General features: G+C 42.6%; 1 protein-coding gene across 7 annotated transcripts in view; it reads left to right on the top strand.

Moving 5' to 3' along the window:
- HMBOX1 (homeobox containing 1) overlaps nt 1-13,304 on the top strand; it is a 177,776-nt gene extending 164,472 nt beyond the window's left edge. Inside the window, exons 7-11 of one of the 7 annotated variants that reach the window (XM_040626467.1) lie at nt 5,926-6,008; nt 7,822-7,917; nt 8,755-8,843; nt 9,084-9,155; nt 10,817-13,304. In XM_040626467.1, coding sequence (XP_040482401.1) covers nt 5,926-6,008; nt 7,822-7,917; nt 8,755-8,843; nt 9,084-9,155; nt 10,817-10,954 — 478 coding nt within the window. In that variant the 3' untranslated portion in view covers nt 10,955-13,304. The other 6 variants (XM_040626466.1, XM_040626465.1, XM_008705092.2 and 3 more) reach the window with 6 other exon arrangements.
- The last annotated feature ends 10,920 nt before the right edge of the window (nt 13,305-24,224 follow it).

Raw genomic sequence — 24,224 nt, 5'->3', positions numbered from 1 at the left:
AAAATCAAAATCATTACACCTATTTTCCAACTTCATTGATAGTCTACTGGTTATATATAGCTCAGAAATAAGCACTATACTAATGTAATTGTATTCAGCTGTATCTTAGTCTTTAAAACCTCCTAGTGTGCCTAGAGAAGACAGTGTGCAGTATGGTGAGATGTCAACTGGTTTTCTCCTGAAAGATATTCATGATTTCACTAAAAGCCTTAACTGCAACCACTGTTTTCTCTGTTTTCACCTCTGTTTCCTTCTTCCATTCATTTTTTCCCTTATTTATTTATTTATTTATTTATTTATTTATTTATTCAACCATCTACTGATCAAACAGTTGCTTATTGAATGTCTTATTATATGCCAAGCAGATTCTTTGGGCTTAGGTAGCTCCTCTTGTGAGTAACTAGATAGAAACTGTAGTTAACCATCTTCTTTGATGCTTCCTTTTTTTCTGAGCAATTAACATGCTCTCTTTCACAGAGCACATATGAAAAGGACTTAGGGATTTTGACACTAATTTCAGATAAGTCAGTAATGTGGTGTGGTTGCAAGGTGACCATATAGTTTATTATCTAAAGTGAGATACTTTGGGGAAGAGAATCTGTTAATAACCCAAGATAATAGCGCACTCTTGCGCAAACTAAGATCACCCTACATATAACCCCTATAGTCTAATCAGATTACATTACTAGTTGCCTTGTTTTTCAAGCACATCTTAGGTTTTTATGCCTTTGTATCTTTGTCTTTACTGTTAACTTTGCCCTTTCCTCTCCAGTACCTGGAGTCTGTGCATCCCTCAGAAGCCTGCCCAATTCAGTGAACTTTCTCATCTATGGAAATATCTCTTCTGAATTTATTTAGCTTATCATTTATATCCTTAATTAGCAGCTGGTATCTTCTGGTTTGTCTGTTATGTTACTGTTTTGACTTGTTTTGACTCCTTTTACTGTTTAACTTTTTTATATATTCCTCCTCAGCTGAACCACATGTTCTTAAGATCAGGACTTCTTTTTGAACTTATATCCACTCCTCAAGTACAGTGCCTTATTCACACTCACGTAATACATTTTTGTTGAATATTTTATTTTCTGGCCTACCTTTGTCTTTCCTAAAAACTCTTCCACTTTATGTTGGTATTGTGGGTCTGTTCCCAGTGGGAGGGGGGCTTTAAGAGCTTTGCAGTGAATATTTTTAATTATTACATCTTAAACTTATATATTTACCATGGGGTATCTTATTAATAATAATATTAATAATAATAATATTAAAGTATATTATTTTATCAGTTTAGATTATACTGTCTCTCTTGAATTCATATTTTTCAAACATTGAATCACTATGGAAAGACAGAAAGATGAAAGTGGTACTCAGTAGTCCAGCATACAAGCCTCCAGCTCTAGTAGTACATTTTACTGAAAATTTACATTTTGAATAGGCCTACGTTTCTTAATTATAAAAATAATAGGTCCTTAACAGAGAAGGAAGGACTGATTGTCAGGTTTAGAGATATAAAACTATAGTGAATTCTTATATTTTTTTGATTTAGAAAAAGGTACTGATTTATTTTTTACACTGATCATCTTTATTTTATATAATTAGATCCTAAAAAATGCACAGTAAAAATGATTTTTAAAGACTTTTTAATTCATTAAGTCATATATACCATGAATAACTACAAATTCTAACTTAGCTTCCAAAAATACTGTGGCTTTATCCTACTAATCATCAGAATAGCAGTCACAATCCTAATATTTTCTAGCTGATCCAAATACACTTTACAAACATAAATTGTTTATGGAGTATTAATCATTAAGCTAGTGTTTAATTGTTTCAGTGTTTTCCCAAAGTTCTTTTATTACAAATTTATAAAAATAGCATATGTTCATTTCAGAAACTCAACAGAGAAGTATATAAAACAGAATGTGGAAACCAATCTTAATTACCACCAATACTTCCCTGTCTTCCATCCAGCCCCAGTATTCTTGCTCTCAAGAGATAATCATTTCTTTAGTATGTATCTTTTGAGACCTTACAATAACTCTATATCCCTGACTTTCAACAGTTCATTTACAGTGGTATTTATTTCTTTTGGAGACCCCTACACTGGGTTGGTGGGGACTTAGTTCGTCATTATTGACTTGTCAGCACTGCCATCAGTGGGGAGTGCATATAAGAAGGAATCAGACTTGTACCTCAGGTGGCTTTCAGCATAGTAGGGGAGAGATGTATATAGTGATAACTATAATACAAGATGAAAAAAATGTGAGAGAGGAACAGATGGAGTGCTGTGGGATTCATGGGGTGATATTTACCTTTGACTGGCCAAGAGCTGATACTCAACCTATATCCCGAAAAGCAAGATTTAGGTTGGGGGGAGGCAAAAAGCAGATATACTGGCAGGAGAAAGGCAGAGAGATCCCAGGAGTTTACAAGGTTATTCCATTTTCCTAGACTGTAGCATGCATGTATGGTAGTAGCAGCAGATAAAGAAGCAAAGGTAGTTTAGGGGAGAACTCTGACCACCTCTATAATAAACTTTTAAAAATTTTTAACAGAATAATGCCCATGACTAGAGATGTACACTAGGAATATTAAGCAGACATTAGAGGGGGTGGATGGGGTGTCAGTCACTGGCTTTGCAGTAATTTGGAAGAAGAGTTGCTATAATGAAGTATAGTGGCCCTGGAGCTGCTGCTGAAATAGGACCTGTAAGTCTCAACAATAGCCATGTTCCATCAGATCTGAAAAGGCCTTGATTATAAGACACACCTTGATTTTATGTACCAGTGATAGGGGACAAAAAAACACTGCCAGTTAATTTTCAGACACCATCAATTACAAGGTACATCTTGATTTTAGGGATTATAATAATAAAGAAATGTACATCACAAAATCAGTGAAATAGCCTAATTGCATAGGTACAAGGAAAAGATGGGGCATGCAAGAAAGACAGGGGAGAGCTGAGAAAATAAAGGAGGGAGGATGAGATCAGGTATACAAATGGAGAAGTAGACCTTGAAGAGGAGAGTGCATCTTCCTCCACCAGGAGATGAAATGAATGAGCAGTGACTCAGAGAAGTGGAGAGGTTGAAAAGCTAAAAACATCACCCAAACTTACGTTAAATAACATCCCTCTTGGTGAAAGAGGAAGCAAAGTCATTTGTAAAAAGAATGACTGGTGGATTTGAGGGTTTGGGACCTAAGAGTGGAAAGCCTTCAGGTAAGTGGGGCATGAAAGATGGATTATTAAAAACAGTTAGTTAGAAAGGACAGAAAGAGTTCCCACCCAAAATGAGGGCCCCAGTTAAGGTTGAAAACCACAGATTTATAAAGAAACCAATTGGCCCTATTTTATGACTTTGTCCAGGAACACTTGGAGAGAAGGATGGAAGAGAACATGTGGAAGGTGCTTTCAGCAGGGTAGGAGATTGGCTGGACAGGTATGGTGGAAGGACAGGGAAGCTAAATAAGTTTCTCCTAAGGGATATTGTTGATTTGGCTCGCCAGGAAGTTCAGGCTAAGAAATGAAAGTGAGGCCGGAAGTATAGATAAACAGATTTTTTTTTTTAAGTTGGTGGGGGGGAGCGTTTTAAAGGGATTCGAGATTATAAAGAAGGTGAAGGCAAAGGTATTCTGAAGAGGAATAGTAGTAAGTAGAAAGTTGACTGGGGGAATTTCAGAATTAAGATCATGGAGGTAGAATTCAGAAGTTTGAGTCTTGAAGATGTGTAATCTTTCTAAAACACAGATGGGTGTGTATCTCTACGTGGCTTGAAAACTTCTGTTTCAAGATGATGTCTTTCCTACTGACAAGAACAGACAAGGCTCTTCACAGGCTGGCCCCATCCTGCTCTTCCAGGCTGATCTCTCTTCATTTCTTCCTGTGAACCCCATATTCTAACCACTCTGAATTCTCCTCTGTGACCAGAATCGTCAGGGCTTTTATCTACCTTTGGCTTTTGCACATGCTGTTCCCCTTGCATGAAATGCTCTTCCTCCTCTTTGCCTTGCAAACTCCTGCCCATCTTCAAGACCTAACTCAAGAAGGCACTTCCTCTGCCACATCCTTCTGGGTCCCTGCAAATAACACTGAGAACACTTTCATCTGTGCTCCAGCAGTACTCTCTTCAGACATCTTCCGGAATTTTACCGCAAGCATATTGGTTTATATGTCTGTCTCTCCAGTAGGTTGTAAACTCCTTGCAGTCAGAAACTGTCTAAATCTCTTTACCCACAGTGCAAGCCTACAATGTTAGGTACTTAATATCTGCTTTTGTTTCCTTCGTTGAACTTTAAATAAATGAGCCAATCCAGTGCTTCTCCAACATTAATGTGCATTCGAATCACCTGGAAATCTTGTAAAATTCAGATTCTGGTTCAGTCTGAGGTGAGGTCTGGGATTCTACCTTTCTAACAAGCGTCCAGTTGATGCCAGTCCTGCAGGCTCGTGAAACTATTTCAGAGTGTCTTTGCCCAAGTAAATAGCACAGATGGGGTAAAGGTCAGTAGGAATGTGGAAGTGGAGCAGTTATGGGGACAGTCTGTTGGAAAAATCCTCAGTATGAACACTAGAGCCCTAAAAATGATGACAGAAAATCATGTAGGAAGAGATGCTTAAATTGTGGAATCAAGCAGGAGACCACTGTGGAGCGTGGTAGTTGATAGGCCTGGTATGATCTAGTTCTAGGACTTAATCTTTTAGCAAAGGAAAGGCCTTCCGGGGACGGCAGCAGCTGTGTCAGAGGATGGGCTCCATGGAGATGTTGGGGGTGGGGCGGTGGGGGCATCAGGAGTCGGGGTTTGGGGTTTCACAAGAAGGGTTTGCAGCCTCCATTTATTTATTCCTGATAGAATGGCATTTCCACTATTTCAGACCAGAGGATGAGGGAAAGGAAAAGCTGCATTCTAAGGTATGGGAAGCCCCTGAAGAAAAAAACGGGAGGGTTCAGAACATGAAGATCCTTTTAAATTTTCTTAAAATCATAGTTGATAGAAAAAGTAGCCCTGATAAACATTCTGTTCCCACATAGAGTCTCACAGGTCTGATAATGCTAAGGAGTTCTGTAAACCTAATTTCTTGTAAGTACTATTGTATAGAATATGTGCTTTTTTTAACATATGGAAAACAAAAATATTTACATCTCCTCCCACTAATCCCCTTCCCCCACATCAAAGTAATTGATTTTTACAGCCTGATGTGTACTCTTCCAGCTTTTATCCATGCAAATTTATGTGCACATAAACAGGAATTTTTCAAATTCCATAATGGTATTTTCCATGCACGTTATTCTGCAGATTGTTTTTCTTACTTAGGAATGTTGTAAACATCCCTCCAGGTCGGTGGATAGAGCTCTAACTTCTTTTTTTCCTAGTCATTTTTAAATAACTGTGTATAGATATGGATGTCCCATAATTTGTTCTACCATTCTCCCATTGATGCACCATTTGGTCGTTTAAAATTTTTGCCACTACAAAGTATGACACACACACAAAAAAGTCCTGTTGTTACCAGTGCCTCAGTAACAGAACTCCATGATTTCAACCACCCGTATGTGTATCACAGGCAACTTTTATATCAAGGACATCTTTCAGTGAAGCAAAGCAGTATCTAGGCCTGCACTAATATAGTAGCCACTAGTCACATTTAGCGATTTAAATTTAAATTTGCTAAAATTAAATCAAAAAGTCACTTCCTCAGTCACATCAGCCTCATTTCAGCTGCTCAGCAGCCACATGTGAGTAGTGGCTCCCCTATTGGATAGTAAAGGCCAGACTGTTTCCATCCTCACGGAGAATTCCATTGGACAGCCTGGACTAGACACTAATGTTACATCATAAAGAAGAATGTATTTTTCAGTGGGTTAGTGTTTTAATGAGAGCACACTTTTTTAAAGTACAAACTTTTGTCTTAATTGGTTGCCCCTGCAGTTACTTCAATGAGAATCAATACCCAGATGAAGCTAAGAGAGAAGAAATTGCCAATGCTTGCAATGCAGTTATACAGAAGCCAGGTAAGGCAGCAAGCTGCACTTTCCTCCGTGGTGGAGCTCTCGGCTTCAGATCGTCATTTGGGACGAGAAATCATCTTTTACTCATTCCATCTGGGTACCATTCGCTCCATCCTCACCACCTTTCTGTCTAATCACTGCCCCGTCCTGTTCATGCAGTACTTCTTAGGGATCCAGATCAAACGTTCACATGGAGAGTTTCCAGGGAGTGTCCCTGCTTAAGATATGAGACCTTGAGGGGTGCCTGGGTAGCGCAGTCGTTAAGCGTCTGCCTTTGGCTCAGGGCATGGTCCCGTTGTTCTGGGATTGAGCCCCACATCGGACTCCTCCGCTGGGAGCCTGCCTCTTCCTCTCCCACTCTCCGTGCTTGTATTCCCTCTCTCGCTGGCTGTCTCTCTCTATCAAATAAATAAATAAATAAATAAATAATAAATAAATAAATAAAATCTTTAAAAAAAAAGATATGAGACCTTGAAATTATATTTTTAAAGACTGTATAGATTTCTTTCTCCAAAAATATAGCATAACTATTTCAATTCCAAAATAATTTTAAAGTTTGGAATATTTAAGCAAGGCTTGTAAATGAAAAGCCTTAGATTTAGATTTTTTTTTAACAAGTGTTTTATAATTCTGTATTCCTGCTTGAAGAAAGAATTTCTTATTGGATGTGGCTTCTTTCTCCTTCCGAGATTGGGATGACTTCTGCATATAGCTAGGAAAAACAGGGTAGTTCCATTCTGAAGTCCTGTTGTTCTTATGCAAGTCAGCCGAGCCACTTAAACACACATATGACTTTTCTTCCATGTGTTAGAATATTAGAATATTATTCCACATTTCACAGAAATCATTCTCAGTTAAGATCATCAATTGATCATTTGGCAGGTTAACTTAATTGGCTATGTATACAGAAGTATCAATGTTTTATCGTAATTAAACTGTGATTTAGTCTCCCTTACCCAGAAGCCAGACTTCTAGCAATCTAGACCCTACAACCACACCTTAGTGACTGACACACCTCCAACAACACCTATACCCTTACTTCACACCAGCCAAAGTTCCACCCATGAGGCTGTGCAGGAACTCAGAAGGTCCCTGGAAAACACTTCACCCTGTATCAACAACACTTTAACCTGTTTTCTGGCTTCTCCACCCACTGTGGATTAAAACTAAAACAGAAAAGGCCAGTGGAGGAGGGAAAGGTGCAGATGGGCCCTTGTTGGCCAGCATGGTGCTAATCTGTAAGAAGTCACACTTGACAGCAAAGAAGATAATCTAAAATGCAACCTGAATTGGGCTATGCGTTGTAGCATAGTTACAATAATGGATGGTCAGAGTGACCTTTAGTCTTCAAGAAAACATAGGTAATAATTGCTTCCTGCTGTCTGTCTGAAGACAGGCAGGAAACAGTTTATATAAGGCCTTAAAGATGTAAGTAAACTTGAGCTACCTGAAAACTTGATGAAGACTAACATACTCATCTACAATGATGCTAATTAAATGAAACCTCTGTCCTGTGACCTTTGAAGCCTGGCAGCCTGACTGTGGAATTCGTTAATTTTGTATTTAGTATTGGAATTCTTTAATGTCATGTGGCTTTCTGAAATATTTTATGTTCTTAGTTGCTGTTTTTGTATTTATTTAGTTTTTATTCATTCAATAATAGTTATACAGAATACTAAAAAACAACAACAACAATAGCTGTATCTGTCATTCTGGCAATAAATGCAATCAAAAGAACTTTTCAAAGAGAAAAGTATTATTCCTTAAAACTAGTCTCAGCTGTAGACTATCTGAATTTTATTGCATGTATTCACAGGCAAAAAACTGTCTGATCTGGAACGAGTTACCTCCCTGAAAGTATATAATTGGTTTGCTAACAGACGGAAGGAGATCAAGAGGAGAGCCAATATTGGTAATGTATCAGAGAGGCTGCTTTCCCTTTTGAAGCAGTCATGGACATTGTATTTACTTTGAGAGCACCTTCAATTTAGAACTGCAGGTCTTAATGATGCTAATTTTTAAGCCTGACAAGAATTGTCCTTATGTTTTTCTTTGTGTTTCTAAGAGTTAGTATTATTAGCACTATTTGTATTATACTAATAATGGCATTGTTCTTAATATTCTAGAATTAGACATGCCCCTGACTGCATGACTCCTGAGCTGCGTATTAAAACTACTTGCTAAGGTCTTGAGTGAGGAGGGAATGAGACCCTGAGCTTCTTTGTTGTTACTGGGCCGTGACTTAGATACTAAGAAACATGTGCTTAATAGAATTGGGATGAAAGAGTCTTAATAGGGAACACAGCAAAACACAGATTTTTAAAAAGAGCATTTAAGAAATACGAATTGATGCGATTGGGGTGGGAGATTTGTTTTGAGCTTCTAAAATTGTATTTCATTTCTAAACTTAACTCCCTCTCCATCAATACGATTCTCAAACGCTTTATAGAACCCTGAGACAGGAGGGCTCTTGAATTAGTTGGTAAGTATTTATGAAGCACTGAACAGTCAACCACTCACATGTGGCTCACATAGCAGCAGGGGCTCCAGAATGACAGATGTGTTCCTCCCCTGGCCTATGCGCAGTTGCATTCTGTCCATCTGCAATTTAAAAGAAAACTTACAGGAATCTAGATTCTGGTTTAATTACACCCTAATTTCTTCAGCACAAAGATTTGTTCAGTGTTCAAGCTATTACAGTAATGTAACAGATAATTTAGGGATCTATTTGCTTTTTTCGAAGAAGCAGCAATCCTGGAGAGTCATGGGATAGATGTACAGAGTCCAGGAGGCCATTCCAACAGTGATGATGTTGATGGAAATGACTACTCAGAGCAGGTGAGCAGCTGAGAGCAGAGGTTCTTGGTTACAGAGTGGGTGGGGCAGTATGACAAGTCAATTCTGTGGGTGCGTTTTGTGCGGGGAGGGGGAGAGGAGACAATCTAGTGTCCCTCCACGCTGCTCATGTGTGTAGTTAGATTTTCATGTAATTTGAAAGGAATGTGGTAAGATTCAGTTGTCCTGTTAAATTTGTGAGAAACTGTTATTCACCCACATGGATTTATTGTCATACAACAGGATACTTGGCAAGTACGCAATGGGGAGGAGGAGGAGGGAAGAAGTTCAGAGGGAGGCAGAGAAGCAGAGAAGGTAGAAGAAGAGAGGAGGATCTGATCCAAACAAGCAAGTTACACCATCCACCACACACACACTCAATGTTTGAGAAATACTAGGGGCTACTGGGTAGCTGTAATCCATGCCTAAACATGTACCAATGCAGCACACAGTGGAAGGTCCCACCCACCACGGCCCCATTGCAGTGAGAACCCTCATGCCCAGATGAGTGGTTCTTCCAGAGTCTCTGGCACATTGACACATACATCCTCTCATAAATGCATGTCTTCTCACCTCACCCTGACTTAGTCTTCATTGCTTGGGAGGAAAAATATATTTAATTGTAGCCACTGGATGGAATAATTCAGTCACTAAGAACATGGGAATTTTCCCCCCACATACCTCTTGACAGATTTCATTAAAATTGTCATAGGAATTAAAATTCATTTCTGTTTGGAATATGAAAAGAATGTATGATCTCTTCTGAACCCCAGCAGGGAAACTTTTGTTCTTTCCTATGGTGTATATACACCTCTTCCTGGCCCCCCAGCCAGCTCTTAAGTATAGTCTGCCATGTTCTTCCTTCTGCCAATCATTTTACAGCCTCTGTTTACCAGCTTGAACGCAGAGGCTGCAAGAGTGCACGCCACCCCCTTTTAAACTCTAAAGACCAATCTGTGAAAATGGGAATGAAACAATGATACCCATAATTCCCAGGGGTTACCTTTTCTCTTTTTAGGCCTCCAAATCATAGCTCCACATTTTATTCAAGAAAATATTCTTTCTAATCAGAAACATTCCTGTTACCTTTCAGTCTACCAATGTAGGTGGATTATTTCCACCGATTTTTCCACATGCCCTAAGGGAGCACGTCCCATGATTTTTTTTTTCCAAAGGGGCTTACCCTTTCCAGAGCTTTTTGATGCAGAGTTCCCCTGAAGATGTGACAGGTGAGAAACTTACCCCTTATTTGTAACACCATCTTCAGTGCCTGACAAACATCCTGCAATGCCAGTTTCCTTCACAGCTTTATTGTTTAACACATTGAGCTGTGCACGGAAGGAAAGCTTCACACTCCCCCTAAATACGACACCTGCCACTTCCCTGGCACAGCAGCCTTACAGCAGGAGAGTGCCGCACATTGTCTCCCGTCACCATTTCCGGCTGCTAGACTTTTGTCCTGTTGTAATTCAGAGTTTTTTTGGTTTTTGTTCTTTTATAAAAATGCATTTTTACCCATTAGATGTCGGTGTCTATAGTTTAGTCCAGTTTTCTGAGTTCAGTAGAGAGATACCATGAGGTCTGATAATCTGTTTGTAAGAGTACCAATCCAGAATTTAATAGCTCACTAGTTTGGCCTTCAATGACTGGTGCTATGTTTGTTGCAAACTAGAATGATCAGATTTGATTAGCATCACCAGCAGTCTTTCTGATAGAAGGAATAAAATTCTTAGCAAGAAAAAAACATTTTGGTGCTTTTTATTTGTTGAATCATAAAAATGTCAATTGGAAGTCCTGACCTATTTCCATTCAGTGTCTACTTAAATACATTTCACCTCTGCTGTGTCATGAGCCCCTCCCCCACTGTTTCCTCCCACAAATGTTCTGCCTCCCCTTGCCCTCCGCATGCCTTTCTGTGAGCTGGAGAATTTTGCCAGTCGACTAATAACATTTATTTCTTATTTCTGCACATCTAGGATGACAGCACTAGCCATAGTGACCACCAAGACCCCATCTCATTAGCTGTGGAAATGGCAGCAGTCAACCACACTATCTTGGCATTGGCCCGACAAGGAGCCAACGAAATCAAGACAGAGGCCCTGGATGACGACTGATCAGGGAGGGTTGAACAGGAGAAGTTAACTTAGTTTAGACGTAGCACCTTAGCAGACTTTCCTCGGTCCTTAACATGTGTTCTTACAGTATAACTTGCAGTTTCTTGTATGTCAGTTAGCTGTTAGGGTCTTGTTCTGTGAAGATGGCATGGTGCCCTCAGCCTTTGCATATACTCTCTCAGTATTAATTCCCAGTAAATAATAACCAACCAACCAACCAAACTTCCCTCTCCCAGCCCCCGAGGCTAGAAAATCTTGCTGCTCTGTCTTAGCATTCCAAGAAAGTGCTTCCAGGTATTTAGATAGCCCTCAGTTCTCCAATATTAGGCTACGTGTAAAACCTTGGGTACCTTTAGATTCCTGTAACACTAGTCTGTACCCTTTTCCTTCCCCAAGACTGATAGGATGCAAGCTGAGGTAGTGTGGCCCAGGATTGACAGACACCATGTGGGGAGTATCCGCAGAGTAAAAGGAACACTAGAATTCCCACTCAGTGTGGGAATCATTGATTTCCAGCTGCAATAAGCCGTGCCTCATAATAGTCACACTGTGGCTAGAATATACTTCTTTGGGTGCTGTGCTAAGAATGTCCATGGAAAAACTTGATCTCAGATTTTGGTTGATGTTAACATGCCTGACACAGACATCCTTTTCTCTCACAAGCTGTGTGACTTAGTAGATAAAATACTGCCTTCTGCCTTTGGGACCATGATTCAAACAAACAAAAAGACAAAAAACAAAAGTCATTTAAAAAAAAAAAAAAAACCCAGCTTGAGAGCATTGGAAAAACACGTGAGCTGAATGTCTAATGGATGTTAAGTCCAGTTCTCAGAACCACTGTACATTGCGTGGCACAGGTGTGCCTGCCTGGAGAAGTGCTGGAGGCCATCATGGAAGCTGCTCTGCCTCCTGTTTGTGTCCCCTTTCCCCTGCTACCAAAAAAAGTCTTTCAAGGATGGAGCTAAGGTCACAAATGTGTGAATGAACTTCCAGTCTTTGTATCCATTAACTGAAGCCCCCTCAATACGAGAGGTTGATAGAGGACTTTAGAGTGGGATTATGCTGGCTGACTATCACAAATGCAAATACTTTCCTAAATAGGAGCAGAAAAAAGCAGGGGACAATTGCCACTTACGTGGTGGGTCTTCGAGATACAACGTGATGTGACTGCTTTGGTGTTCTCTTTACTCTGTCCTTGTAGAGGTGTGAAAAGCTATATTGCTACAGGCAATTTATTTAACAATTGGAAGCCATATTGATAATGGATGTGGTAATATTTGTAAAGTTAATCTACTTTAAGCGGCAGTAACTAATGGAATTTTTTTCCTTGATCACATATGTAGCACTTTTGTTACTTTTTAAAGATATTTATATTTGATAAATCTTTTTTTCATTTTGAGAACTCAAAATACCAAACAGTGAACTTGCGTTATAAAGTCACCCTGTGATCACCTTGTCATCTAGTAGCAAAATGATGAACTATTCATGCATCAAAGAAAATTACATCTGCTGGCCTTGTATGAAAATGATCTCTTGGCATCCCGATTAAGTGACACACTGTCACTGTGGGGAAGAGGAAGCCGCCTTCAATGTAGCAGCGTAGGGTGCGTCTGAAGGAGGCATGACTGCTGTATATTTTCTGCCTCGTTCCATCTCCTTTCTACGCACAGTGAAGCCTTGTTTAAAGGGGGATGTGGGGCAGGCTATTAAACAGGGCTTCTGTCTTGTCGTCCGTTACCTGAGAACGATTTCTAAGGTGGAAGGAAGGTGCCATTTCCTTACCTCCTCACCCCTCCTCCCCCACCAAACGTATTCAGCCTAAAACCATTGAGAGAGAGACTGACTGACCTTCTTTGTTTTTCCCTTCCTCGTTAGTGAGATATTAAATATCCACCAGTTTTTAGCTGGTCTGACTCGACTTAAGGCACATGCTGACCAGGTCTTCTCCGTATCTGTTCATCCTGCTTAGGCCAGTGTGCGGAAGCCTTCGAGAGGGCATGAAGATGCCACCTTATATGGGTCTGTGACTGTGAAGAGCTGTGGGCAGGGACTGGGCCTGCTCTTGTTTGTGGATTTCAGGCAGAAAATGTATATACTTCTTCCAGCTTCCAAGAACTGAAGTAAAATGGGGTAGTCTTTTCTGTTTTACTGTATTACTTGAACGAACAAATTCAAGAGTAGCATTTGTTATTCTCAGGAATGATCCCCCTGCTCATTTTCTTTCTTGGTGTGTTTGACTTTTTATTTCAATTAGGAGATTATGTTATCTTTCTTTCCTTTTATATTACGTAGAAGAAATATAACATATTGTATCTTTCCATTTCGGTGGAATTTTGTCTGCTTAATCTCAGTTGACTGAGAAAGAAAAGAAGAGAGAAAACTATACTGTCTGACAAGCCACATCCATGATTTATTGTAAGGAGATTATTATAATTGATAGCTTCTTTATGATGGGATTGTTCTTGCTGGTCTTTTTAAAGAAACAGACTCAAACTGTTAAGACAGCTGCAGTTTCTAAAGAAATACAGTGATTGCCAGAGAAGAGCTGAAAGGTTTCATTGTTTTAAGGCCTTAAGAAGGGAAAAAAGCTTCAGAGAATAAAGGAGAGTCAGTATCTATGAAAGCAGTACTGGACCCTATCTGGCAACCTGGAAAAAGTGAAAGAACATGTCTACCAATGCAGGATAGCCTCATATTGGGTTCAGTAGGAACAGGAGGAAGGAATCTTTCATCCAGATTTCTACTTTTAATTGAAGAAGACTGCTGGCCTGCTCTTAAGACCCGCTGCCTTACATATAACTTTTGCTTTTTCACCAAGAGCAAAAACGTAGTTCTTTGGGGCCTAGATTTAAATCTGCCACTGGTGGTTTGTTTTTTGTTTAGGGGTTTGTTTTTTTTTTTTTTTTTGTCACCAGGTTGAATTCTTTCTTATCCAGGCTACCTTAGTTCTTATAATGGCATATGGAGTTGCCACTGTCTAATTTGTAATATCTTTGGATAGTGAATTTGTTTTCTTAAAAGAGCTTTTTCAGGTTTGGTGGTATTTAAATAGAAACCCTAAACTGCTCTCTTACTGAAGGGAAAAGAGCCAGGCTCTTAAAAAAATCACGTTCTGTGCTTTTTGGTTGTTGTGTCCCTCTTCTCTTACTCCATATTGTACTTCCCTCAGGCCCCAGAGGACTGTTTCAGGACTGCTCTTCCCTAGTAAGGAAGACGGAGGGGGGGATGGGGAACCTTGTCGGCAGTTCTTGTAACTTGTCATTTTTTTTTTTTTAAGACACTTTCATTGAATTACTATAGTCACATGGGTAAACTTCTACTCCTCTTGCAACACAGCCTTACAAAGGGACCTTCGAAAGATGGACCATCCTAGTGAGATTTCTGCCTTGCTGTTGATAACCCTAACGTAGGACGAAGGCCAGGGAGGGCAGTACAGTACACTCTTAGCTGTGACCTTCTGGTGCCAGTCAGTACCAAATAGACATTTTTGTTTATTTCAGGTTTATTTCAGCAAAGCTTATAATTGTTGAGTACCCGTTAGGGCAATTTTCTTCACAGTCTCAATCCTTTAAAGTGGTTGATAAGTGTGGTCACCTTCCACCTACCTAGGGAATCTGTCCAGTTCCCACACACTGTCGTTGGGTGGGACAGCCCCACCCCCCACATTCTCCTATTATTCCTTCACAGGAAGAAGGCTCCTGGAACAGGAAGACCCCTTTAAGGTACCTTTCACTCTAGCTCAGTAGAGGTGACCACCTAAAAAGATTTGAGTGAGGAAGCAGCTCATCACCACTGGAGTGTGCAAATCCAGTACCCCCATTCTGGTGGATCTAGGATGGCAGGCAGTCCAGTGACCAGCAGCACCACTGTTGGGGCCAGATATCCACATATATTTTTTACCTCGGAGGGGACAACTCATGAAGAGCTCATTCATACACTTGTTTCAGTTCTCCCTATTTGGCCTTTGTCTTTACACACTTCCTTCCTGGACTCCAGCTATCAGGCACCAGGTGTAAATAGACTCATTTCATCAGGAATCTCCAGTCACTTCGTCTCCGTCTGTGAACAGCTTCTCTTCCATTTGTCTCTGGCCTCTGATACTAAGGCCTCATCTTGAGCTGACATCTTTGCTGGGGTTTTTATGTTCCACAGTAGGCAGAGTAGGTGGGTGTGGTCCATCTCTTCACACAAACACTTCTTCCTGTCTTGCAGGCCATCTTTTTGACCAGCTACATATTCCACTGACCAGCCGCATTATCTCTGCCCATAACAGTGGAAATAATCCCTTCTTCATACATGATCCTCCCACCCCTGTCCTAAAAATGTGAACTTCAAGTCCTTACTCTCTTGGTCTTAAGAAGGGTTTGGGTAGAAGCAGTCTTCCCATTTAACTTGTGGCTCTGCCTTTTAAAACTGCTTTTTGTCTTTTCTTGTTCAGAGAACAACCAGAGTATTTTTCCCCACAATGAGTCTCAACAGATTCTTAGGCAATAATTTTTCTTGTTATTGATGATCTTGTGCTCAGTAGCACTCTACACTGAATAGTCCTGACCCTTCACGTTGTACGTTGGTTTTCTGTGTTAATCTCTGTCTGTGATTTAAATCTTAGGTCAGAGTGGTGATAGATTTTGTCATTTTGTTGTTGTGATTATTAGTAATGTTTTACTACTGTATTCATTGGGGCTGCATTGAGACCAGCCAAATCCATTTATAGCTTTACTGAGCCGGATTTGTTTGTCAAGATTTCCCAAGCGGAAGTTGGACGCACGGACCAGCTCTGCTGGTGGCGTCTGTGTGGGGCATAGCGGTGGGCTGGGGGATGCACTGGGCCAGGGGTGGGAATTACACATTTAAAACATTCCTTTTTGTGTGCTCTCTAAATAGCAAGGATGTTTACTCAGGATTCGGGGATCAGTTGTCAGCCATATTGCATTTGGCTAACAGAGCTGCATGTCCTGAAAACCTTCTTCCTGTTTCTAAATTTCTGAACTGTCTAATTTACATTACTTTGTTACACCTAAGTTTTCCAGTTTGAAGGTATTGCACCATAATGAGAACATGAGGTTTTCCCAGGGAGGCAACTCTGAGTGACCAGGTTATCCTGTAAGGATTTCTCTGACCATAGCCTGTTGTCAAAGCAGAGGCCTTTTCTTTTCTGGCACCGCCATCTCCTTCGTTATATGCTCTTCTTTTCAAAAGATGACTATCACTTAAGAGGAAAGATTTCTTTACCACCCTCAGGAGAACTACCCTACTGAGGTGGTGGGAAAGGCTTTTTAAATACATCAAGCCTACAAGTCCCTTTTCTGATTACAGAAACTCCTCTCACAAACAGGTTATGTTCAGAAAAGGTGTTCTTAATTCTCTTTACTTATAAGCTAAAAGTGATAAGCTACTGCTTTTGCCATCTTAGAGGACCCATCAATGGTTGACTTGCTTACTCTGAAGTGTAACGTTGTTCCTATCTATGGACGTTCAAAAGCTGGAAGTTCATAAACTGTGAGGTTTCTACATCAGCTTCATTATTCTTTCTTGGTGGAGATGAGAAGCAGTAGCAAAGAGAAAGCTAACGATCTGAGAAACCCGCTTTCCGATAACATTAGTTTTCCTTTGTAATTAAGAGGGAAGTAGATATGGTGAAGAGAGGGAAGCTCTGGCTGCACCAAAGGATCTTACACCCTGTTCTTACCATCACCCAAGGACCTTGAGGATGTAGTAGATGTCATGGGTAACAAAGTACAGATCACTGGACTTCTTTTTTAGCTTCACATGACACATGATACTTGGGGCCAAGCAGTAAGCAGAACTAAATCCAGTCAATTCCATTCAGGTGAAGTCTAACTAGCATGTTACACCACTGACCGCTAACCAGCCCCATTCCACGCGCCTTAGCGCATTAGCCAGTGCAGCGCCCTAACGGCAAACAAGGGTGCATCTGCAGGAGGCTTTGCCTTGCTCTCCTGATGTCCTTTTTACTTGGCGAGTTTGGGGATTGACTTGGACAGCAGCACTGTGCCTTCTCCGGGGTGTCTGCACCCCACGGTGCAGCGGCGTGGGGCCGTTGTCGAGCGTGTGTGGTCCCTGTGGCTGCCGGACGCTGACCTGAGTAGGGTGTGTGCGCACAGCTCGGCTCCCAGTTCAGACATCTCAGGGTGCCACTCCCTTAACTCCATTTGCATTTTCTCTTTTAATGAAAGTGGCTCCGTACATCCATAATTAACTCTCAAATTCACATTGGTGTGCTGTGATCAAATGAAGGTTTGCCTGAATCCTTTCAAATTGTAACCATGGTAATTGCGGGGGGTGGCACAGAATGAATATATAAAAATATAATGACAATTGTGCTGAATGACTGAGTGTCCTCCTGACATGTAATTAGCTGTTTTAGCAAGATGTAGATTGGCATGGTCATAATTAAAAGGATTTCTGTCCTTTATGTGATTGGAAATGGCAGATCTCCCATTCCCTGTTCCCTTTTAGCACGAATGCTCCCAAGAACATTTGGAACAGCAACTCAGTAAACTAAAATAATGACATGGTGTTCATGTCCTCTCCTCAGTGAAAGAGAAGGATTTGGAGTTATTTCAGCCTCAGAATGGAAACCTTTGCTGTTGCTCCCCATTTGACTTCTACATCATTTGAAACCTCTGCCTCACATCCAGTTTCAACCTGCTCCACCTTTGGTGGAGACTACAGCCGGAATCCCAAACTGATTCAACCCCTGACAAGGCCTCCACGACTCTGTCTGGCTTGCTAGCCAGCTAGCGTATTGTGCGGCCTAACTTGAGGACGTTTACTGCTTAACAAGCTCCCCAGGGTTTTAATTCTTTCCCTGGTTACTTGGTATTTCTATTGTCATCACCATCAGAAAGTATCAAATGGGAATTTACACATTTTCCTCATTGGATCATACGATGTACATCAGACATGATGCAAACACATACAAACACATATGGGCTTTAAACAATTATATGGCATAATTGGAGTCCTGATATTTGCATTGTCCGGAGGTTACTGGATACACGTGCGTTCCCCAACACCGCTCTTACACGGCAACTACCAACTTCCTTGTATCGGCAGCCTTTTCTTAGCCAGAGTTTTCTCTCTTGTTCTGCCGAGCTGGTGGGATTGTCTCCCTAGCCCTTCCAAGTCGATGTTCTCTTTCTCTCCCTTCCACTTTTCTTCCTTTCTCTTCATCCACCTTGTCCTACCCACTGAGCATCGGGTGGTCTTGACGCCTTACGCAGGCCCCTGCCCAGGATGCCTGCTGTTCTCCCTGCCGAAGCCTCCCACTGGACCGAAGCTGCTGCGCCTTGATCTAGAATATGCTTTTGTTTTTTTAGCACTTGCAGGAGTCTTCATTCAGTTATATCAAGAGTTAGTCTACGCAAATACCCGCGTGGTGCCGAGTGTCTCCTCGAGCTGCTCCTTTCCCGTGTGGTTCCCAGCTGTGCTCAGGAGCCTGGCCCATGAGCCTTTTGTTCATGTTTTGCTGCTTACCCTCATACAGACCTTTTCCCCTGCCCACGTATCAGAAGGGATCCTAACCAAATGCTAAACTTCAGTTTGAAGAAAATGCTGAGGTAGGCTGCTTCTCTATAACTGTTCTCTCCCCCTGTACACACACACACACACACACACACACACACAAATTTGGGAAAAGGTTCTGCCTTAGGGTCTTTTATTCTTTTTCTCCTCAAAAATACGTCCAAGTGTATAGTAGTTGGGCTAAATCAGGAAAAATGCCATTTAAAGTTCTTACCCAGTGCTGCTCTTCCTGTATGATCTAAAAGGGACTTTCAGCCCCACCCCTAAGAGCCTACTTTCAAGACACATGCGCTGTCGTTTAGACTTTCTGTGGGATCCTGTCAGTCTTCTGACAGTTGGAATGATCGTGAATTTATGACCCCAAAGAGCAGAGTATCCCATCCCTTATTTTCCCAGCTGCTGAAACATAACTATCTCCATTACAATTGAGAATCTGTCTTAAGATCTGCAATTCTGAGAACTGACTAGATGAGTATAATTCTGTGATTTGTGAGACATGCATTAAAACAGCCAGCAGAACATTCTGATTATCTGCTTACATTCAAAGAAAATAGAATTATCACTGCAGTTAAAACCTTCTAACACAATCTACTATTTTAGGGATCAAAGGATTAGATGTGCTGCTTAGGGAATGGTGCTACTAAAAAGAACTGGAGCTGGCAAGACATCTCCCTCCCCAGGTGTTTCCAGAGGCTACTACAGTGATTCAGAACGCCCTACACCATAAATGCCGGTACCACCAGCAGCCCCCACTAAAAAGAAAAAAAAAGCTAACTCACCAAAATCCATGAAAACATAGGTAGTCCTTACCCATGAAATACATATTTTTTGGAAGAAAACGCCAGACGTTGCTCTTACAAGAAAACAGAGTAAAGACGTCATTCTAAATCATGATGCAACAAGAGACAAACATTCAGATCTGAAGCATTCAGAGCTCATAATAGCAGCTGACATTTACTGAACATGGACTGTGTGCCAGGCACTGTGCTGAGTGTTCTGTCTCGTTTATTCTTGAAGATTCAGACTCACACTGAGCAGGACCACCTTAATGGGGAAGAGTGAGCTCTCAGTTGCTGCTTTCATCTTAGTAGGATGTTCGTTGGAGAATGGACCACGGAGTCGGCCTGGCATTGCTCTGAGTGAAATCACTGCATTTAACCTGTTCTGTTTTCTCCTACGACCACGCTGGATAATTCCTGCCAGCCCCCTGTCCCAATGCTGTCATCTCTCCGTGCCCTTCATTCCCTCTGACATTGAACTAGTGTTACCTTGAGACCCAGACATGAGAGCATCTTCCCCTTGGCCTTTCTCCTTGCTTAGTGCTAGTAGAAACGTAGTGACCTCAGGGAGGCTCTGCAGCTGTGATGTGAAACCCCTTGTTTCAAGCATCCTGTCTCCAGAAGGCAAATGTGAACTCCTGCCTTTTTGGGGGGAGGAAACAGTATGTCTGTCTCATCTGTGTTTTGAGGAGAAGTAGAATTTATTAACACTCCTTGGGTGTAGTTCCAGTTAGTTGAGGCAGAGAATGTTAAAAATCTCACACACTTACTGTTTTCTCTCTAGCTCTTCAAGCTTCTTCGTAGTGCCTGTTACTTTAAGGCATCCTGCTTCTGCACAGAAGTGTTTAGCTAAGCCATTCCAGCGCATTCTGCTGTCACGTCCGTCACAGTCATGAGAGGCAGTGGGGCTGAGCCAGTAGGAGGTTCTGGAACTCTGGTATTCGTGTCTGCCCTGCATGGAGACAGGTGCAGATTTGGGCTTAGCATAAGAACTTTCTGATAACCAGAGTCTGGCACGGGCAAGCCGCCTCGGGGTTCAGGAGGCAGCTCAGTGACTACTGTCAGGGGCACGGGCTCCAAGCTGACCTGAGGACAGGACTGAAATTCCATGTTTCTCTCCCCCTCACTTCTCCAGCTCTTTTCATCTTGCAAATAAGTGGTTCTCAAGGGCTGGCTGTCCCCCCCCTCTTTTCATCCACTCTGTCGTGTCCTAGGCATCGTTGAAGCCCAAGAGAGTGGAACCCGCCCCAGAGGAAAGCCCCCATTGGAGTGGCCGCGTGAGTGGATCCACCAGGTTGACTACTTGGGATTTGTGGCCGCTGTAATAGGTACCTTGTTTCATTAGCTGGCTCATGGGGTTATTTGATTATCTATTCCCCCCCCACCAAAATAAAACCCACAAAAACCCCATCCTAATGTGAAGGGAGCAAGTTACGTGTGCCTTCCGTTTAGCTATTGATCCAGATTTAGCATCTCTGGTGCCAGTTGGGTGCCACTGAAATTTTGGAATGGAGACATTAACTCCGTCCTTGGAAAGAGCACGTGACTCTTAACCAACCAGTATACGTGGCAGAGATGAGTCACAAGATTTGTGTTGCCTTTATAGTTTTTCCAGCTTCCCATCACTTCCAGGTCAAGTCGAAATTTCAGTCTTGTTTTCTGGCTTCCTTTAAGCCCAGAAACCGCTCCCCTTTTGTTGCTTTACTGGAACTAAGAGCCCAGCACAAACTTACGAGGGTCATTTTTCCACTTCATCATTCATTGAAGCTATTAAACTGGAAACAAAACGACATTAGTGCTGTATTAATGTAAACAGCAGCCACTCTAGTGATATTACATTGAACTCTTTTGTTTTTATGCCAGATTCATAGGCGGGGTAGGCAGCGCATACATTAGTAGAGTGGATTGAATGAAGGTGAGAGCTCAGCTGTGGGCTCCTTTCAAGAGCATTATTGTTAGTAATTTGCCTTGAAAACCCCATTTCAATGTTAGAGTCAGTGAGCCCCTTAATCCTGCATCTCTGAAAATGGGCACCATGAAACCAAAACCAAAGTTCTTGGGGGCAGGGGTGGGGGGTGGGGAGCTTCTCCCTTCAAGCATCGGCATCTCTGGCAAGGCTTTTGACTCCTCACTGGTTTTGCCAGAACACTCCTTTCGAAAGGGCCTCTTCTTTTCCCAGCAGTTTTTCTCACACGGATAATAGAAAGCAGGCCTGTGCAGTCCTGTGGCCGAGAGTCTAGAGCAGACTGTCCCGACTTCCCACACACCTGCTCTCCCCTACCCGTTCACTCTGGTCTGCAGAAACAGGAAAGAGAAAAGCCCCTACTGGGCCCGGCCCTGGTTTCTTCAGATTCCCGCAGGCTGCAAGATGGGATGCTCCCCTGCCGGAAGATACCAAGAACATCCTAGTTGCCTCCCTGAAGAGCCCACAGCCTTCTCTGATTCCCCCTGGGCTCCCCTCCCTCCCTTCCACGGCCATAGTCACCGTTGGGTATGCAGTTACCTTCCAAGGATACATTTCTAGTTACGTTTTTTAAGTGCCTAAGCAAGTTACAGACCTCTGGAACCTGCCAGAGAGTCGGCCTGTGCCCTGCCCCCATCCCTTCCCACCCTGCACTTAGCCCCCGGGGGTGGGGACACATAGCTGCCCCTCTCCAGGGTCCCTGGCGTTCTGCAGGCAAGCTCCTGGGCAGGGCGACGTTGTCATTGCCCCGTCAGGCTGGCTTTGTCACTCTTCCCTGTGCTGCTTTTTAGGGATGTCTCTGTTGATGGGGTTCCAGTCTCGGTTCATAGAGAATGTTAAGGAGCCCGCTTTGCGAGCTCTACAGCTACTGAGTGGGGAAGATGGGGAAGAGCAAGTCAGCCACAGAGCAGAATTCAGTCTGTCTTTGTCCGCAGCTGGAAAGTGCATCCAGATCCAAGAGGGCAAAGAGTCAGATAATCATAGTTAAAAACACAATGATTCATTTGCCATCATTAATCACTGGAACCCTGGCTGCCTCTCCCTGTCCTCTCTTCCTAGATTTGAGGGATCAGGATGTCTGCTCACAAGGGCTCAGAAGGGCCTTCATCGCTGGGGGTGAAGCAAGATCAAAAGTGTGTCTTTGAAAATGAGTGTGAGGTTATTTGTTTGCTTCTTTTTTAAAGTAATTGAAGTCTGACCTAAATTCGGGGCCTTTATTATGTGGTGGGTGTACGACGAATTATTTTGTGACTGCACTCTGTTCACATCACGGCACTAAGCAGCGCTCAGATGATTTGTTGGTGCGTTAGAAAGTTTTTGCAAAATGGACAAATCCATACCCAGGCACTTTATTTTCATTAATAATCCAGCGTTTTTGTTCAGACAATGTAATAACCCAAATGGTGGACTTTCACATTTAACAGGTATGGGCAGATTTGCCAGAGGAATTCTTTGGATTTGGGTAGAGAAGGGAGGCGGGTTGAAGAAAGTGAACCAATGGGAGACCACTGCCGTGGTGGTAGGGAGAGGGAGGCCGCTCTGGAGCGCGTCACACCAACCCGGAATCGGGCCGTGCGCTGTCGCCCCGTCCTGCAGACGCTAGTGTGGACCCCTTCCCCGAGGGCTTGTCAGTGGCCCCAGGTGCGCATGCGCAGGAGTGCCGCAGAGCAGGGGAACAGCCGTGCGGCCGGGAACAGCAGTGCAGGGCAGCGCCAGGCAGAAGAGGCCCACTTGCTTCTCAGTGAACTGGACCTGAACACTCCGGCGCCCGCACAGTGCTGGGGACTCGTTCCCGTCGCAGAACCACGGGCAGCTCTGTCTGCCTGTTCCTGGCACGGGTGGGAACGAGCTGGTGCAGCAGGTTATAAAATGGAAAGTGAGTTTGACAGTCACAATCTGATCAGATACCATGGACCAGATGCCTTGGGACTGCCTGAAAGTCTCAGCGTCCACCAAATACTCGAGTATCTGCGACGGGCTGTGTGGGGTCCCTGCCAGATGGGTTTGGGGCTGAGCGCCCTTCCCTGCCTTGGCCGTCGTGTGTCTTAGTCTTTGTGTTTCCCTTTGGCGTCTTCTGGTCTCTGTCCCCCATCTTGTGCACCATGTGTCCCTGAGGGGAGTCGCACCTGTGTCTGAGTCTGCTGTAAGGTGTTCAGTCTACCTCAAGGGGTCATCATGGTCAACTCTGTCCCGTAGCAATCCTCTGACATCGCCACACACACTGGAATGTATATCTGTCCCTGGCCCTGCCTTCCCTGTCAGTAACCTCCTGACCCCATCTTTCCTGTAATCACCACAAACTCCTAGTGCAAATTGGATGCTGCTTTAAATGTGAAAACAATTGTTCAAAAGCTATAAAACCTGAATGAAAGCTAAAGCTGAATTTATAAGCCTTGTTGCATATGAGCCAAAAGTGCAAAAAGCTCTATATAATGAACTAACCTGCCACTCGTATAAATATAAATATATATAAATATATTAAAATCAGACTGTTCTACAAAATTGTGTATTTGTATTTTTGTGTACGTACAATTTTCTGCTAAGCAGAAGGAGGATGTAGTATAGGATGCTGTGAGAAGAGATTTGGTTTAATCCTATTTCTTTGTTACTTATTTTTGTTAACATCAGATGCCTGTCTTTGTCTTATATGTGTATGACACTGTTTGGAAAGCTGCAGTATCTCTCTTCCTTAGGTCCAGAGTCTATTAGAGAAGGAAATCTGGGGTTTAGAGAGTTTTCCAGGCCACCGAACATGGAGAGGTGGACAGAGCTTGGCCCTCTCCCTGCCCAGGAGCTGCTCATGGTCCTGAGGCAGCAGTGAGGCAGGGCATGGCCTCTGGGAAGTAGAATCCCACTTCTAGAAAGCAACTTCCAAAACAAAAGATTGTCAGATCTCTCTAACGTAAGACTCCACCGGGTCCCTCAGGAGGAGATGCAGGACCTCTCAGTTCTGGGCCCAAAGTCTGCCCAGAAAGTAGCA

Source organism: Ursus maritimus, unplaced genomic scaffold (genome assembly GCF_017311325.1).
Source record: "Ursus maritimus isolate PB19 unplaced genomic scaffold, ASM1731132v1 scaffold_11, whole genome shotgun sequence".
Taxonomy (NCBI): Eukaryota; Metazoa; Chordata; class Mammalia; order Carnivora; family Ursidae; genus Ursus; species Ursus maritimus.
Note: the sequence above shows the minus strand (reverse complement) of the source record. Positions and strands in the feature narration are given on the sequence as shown.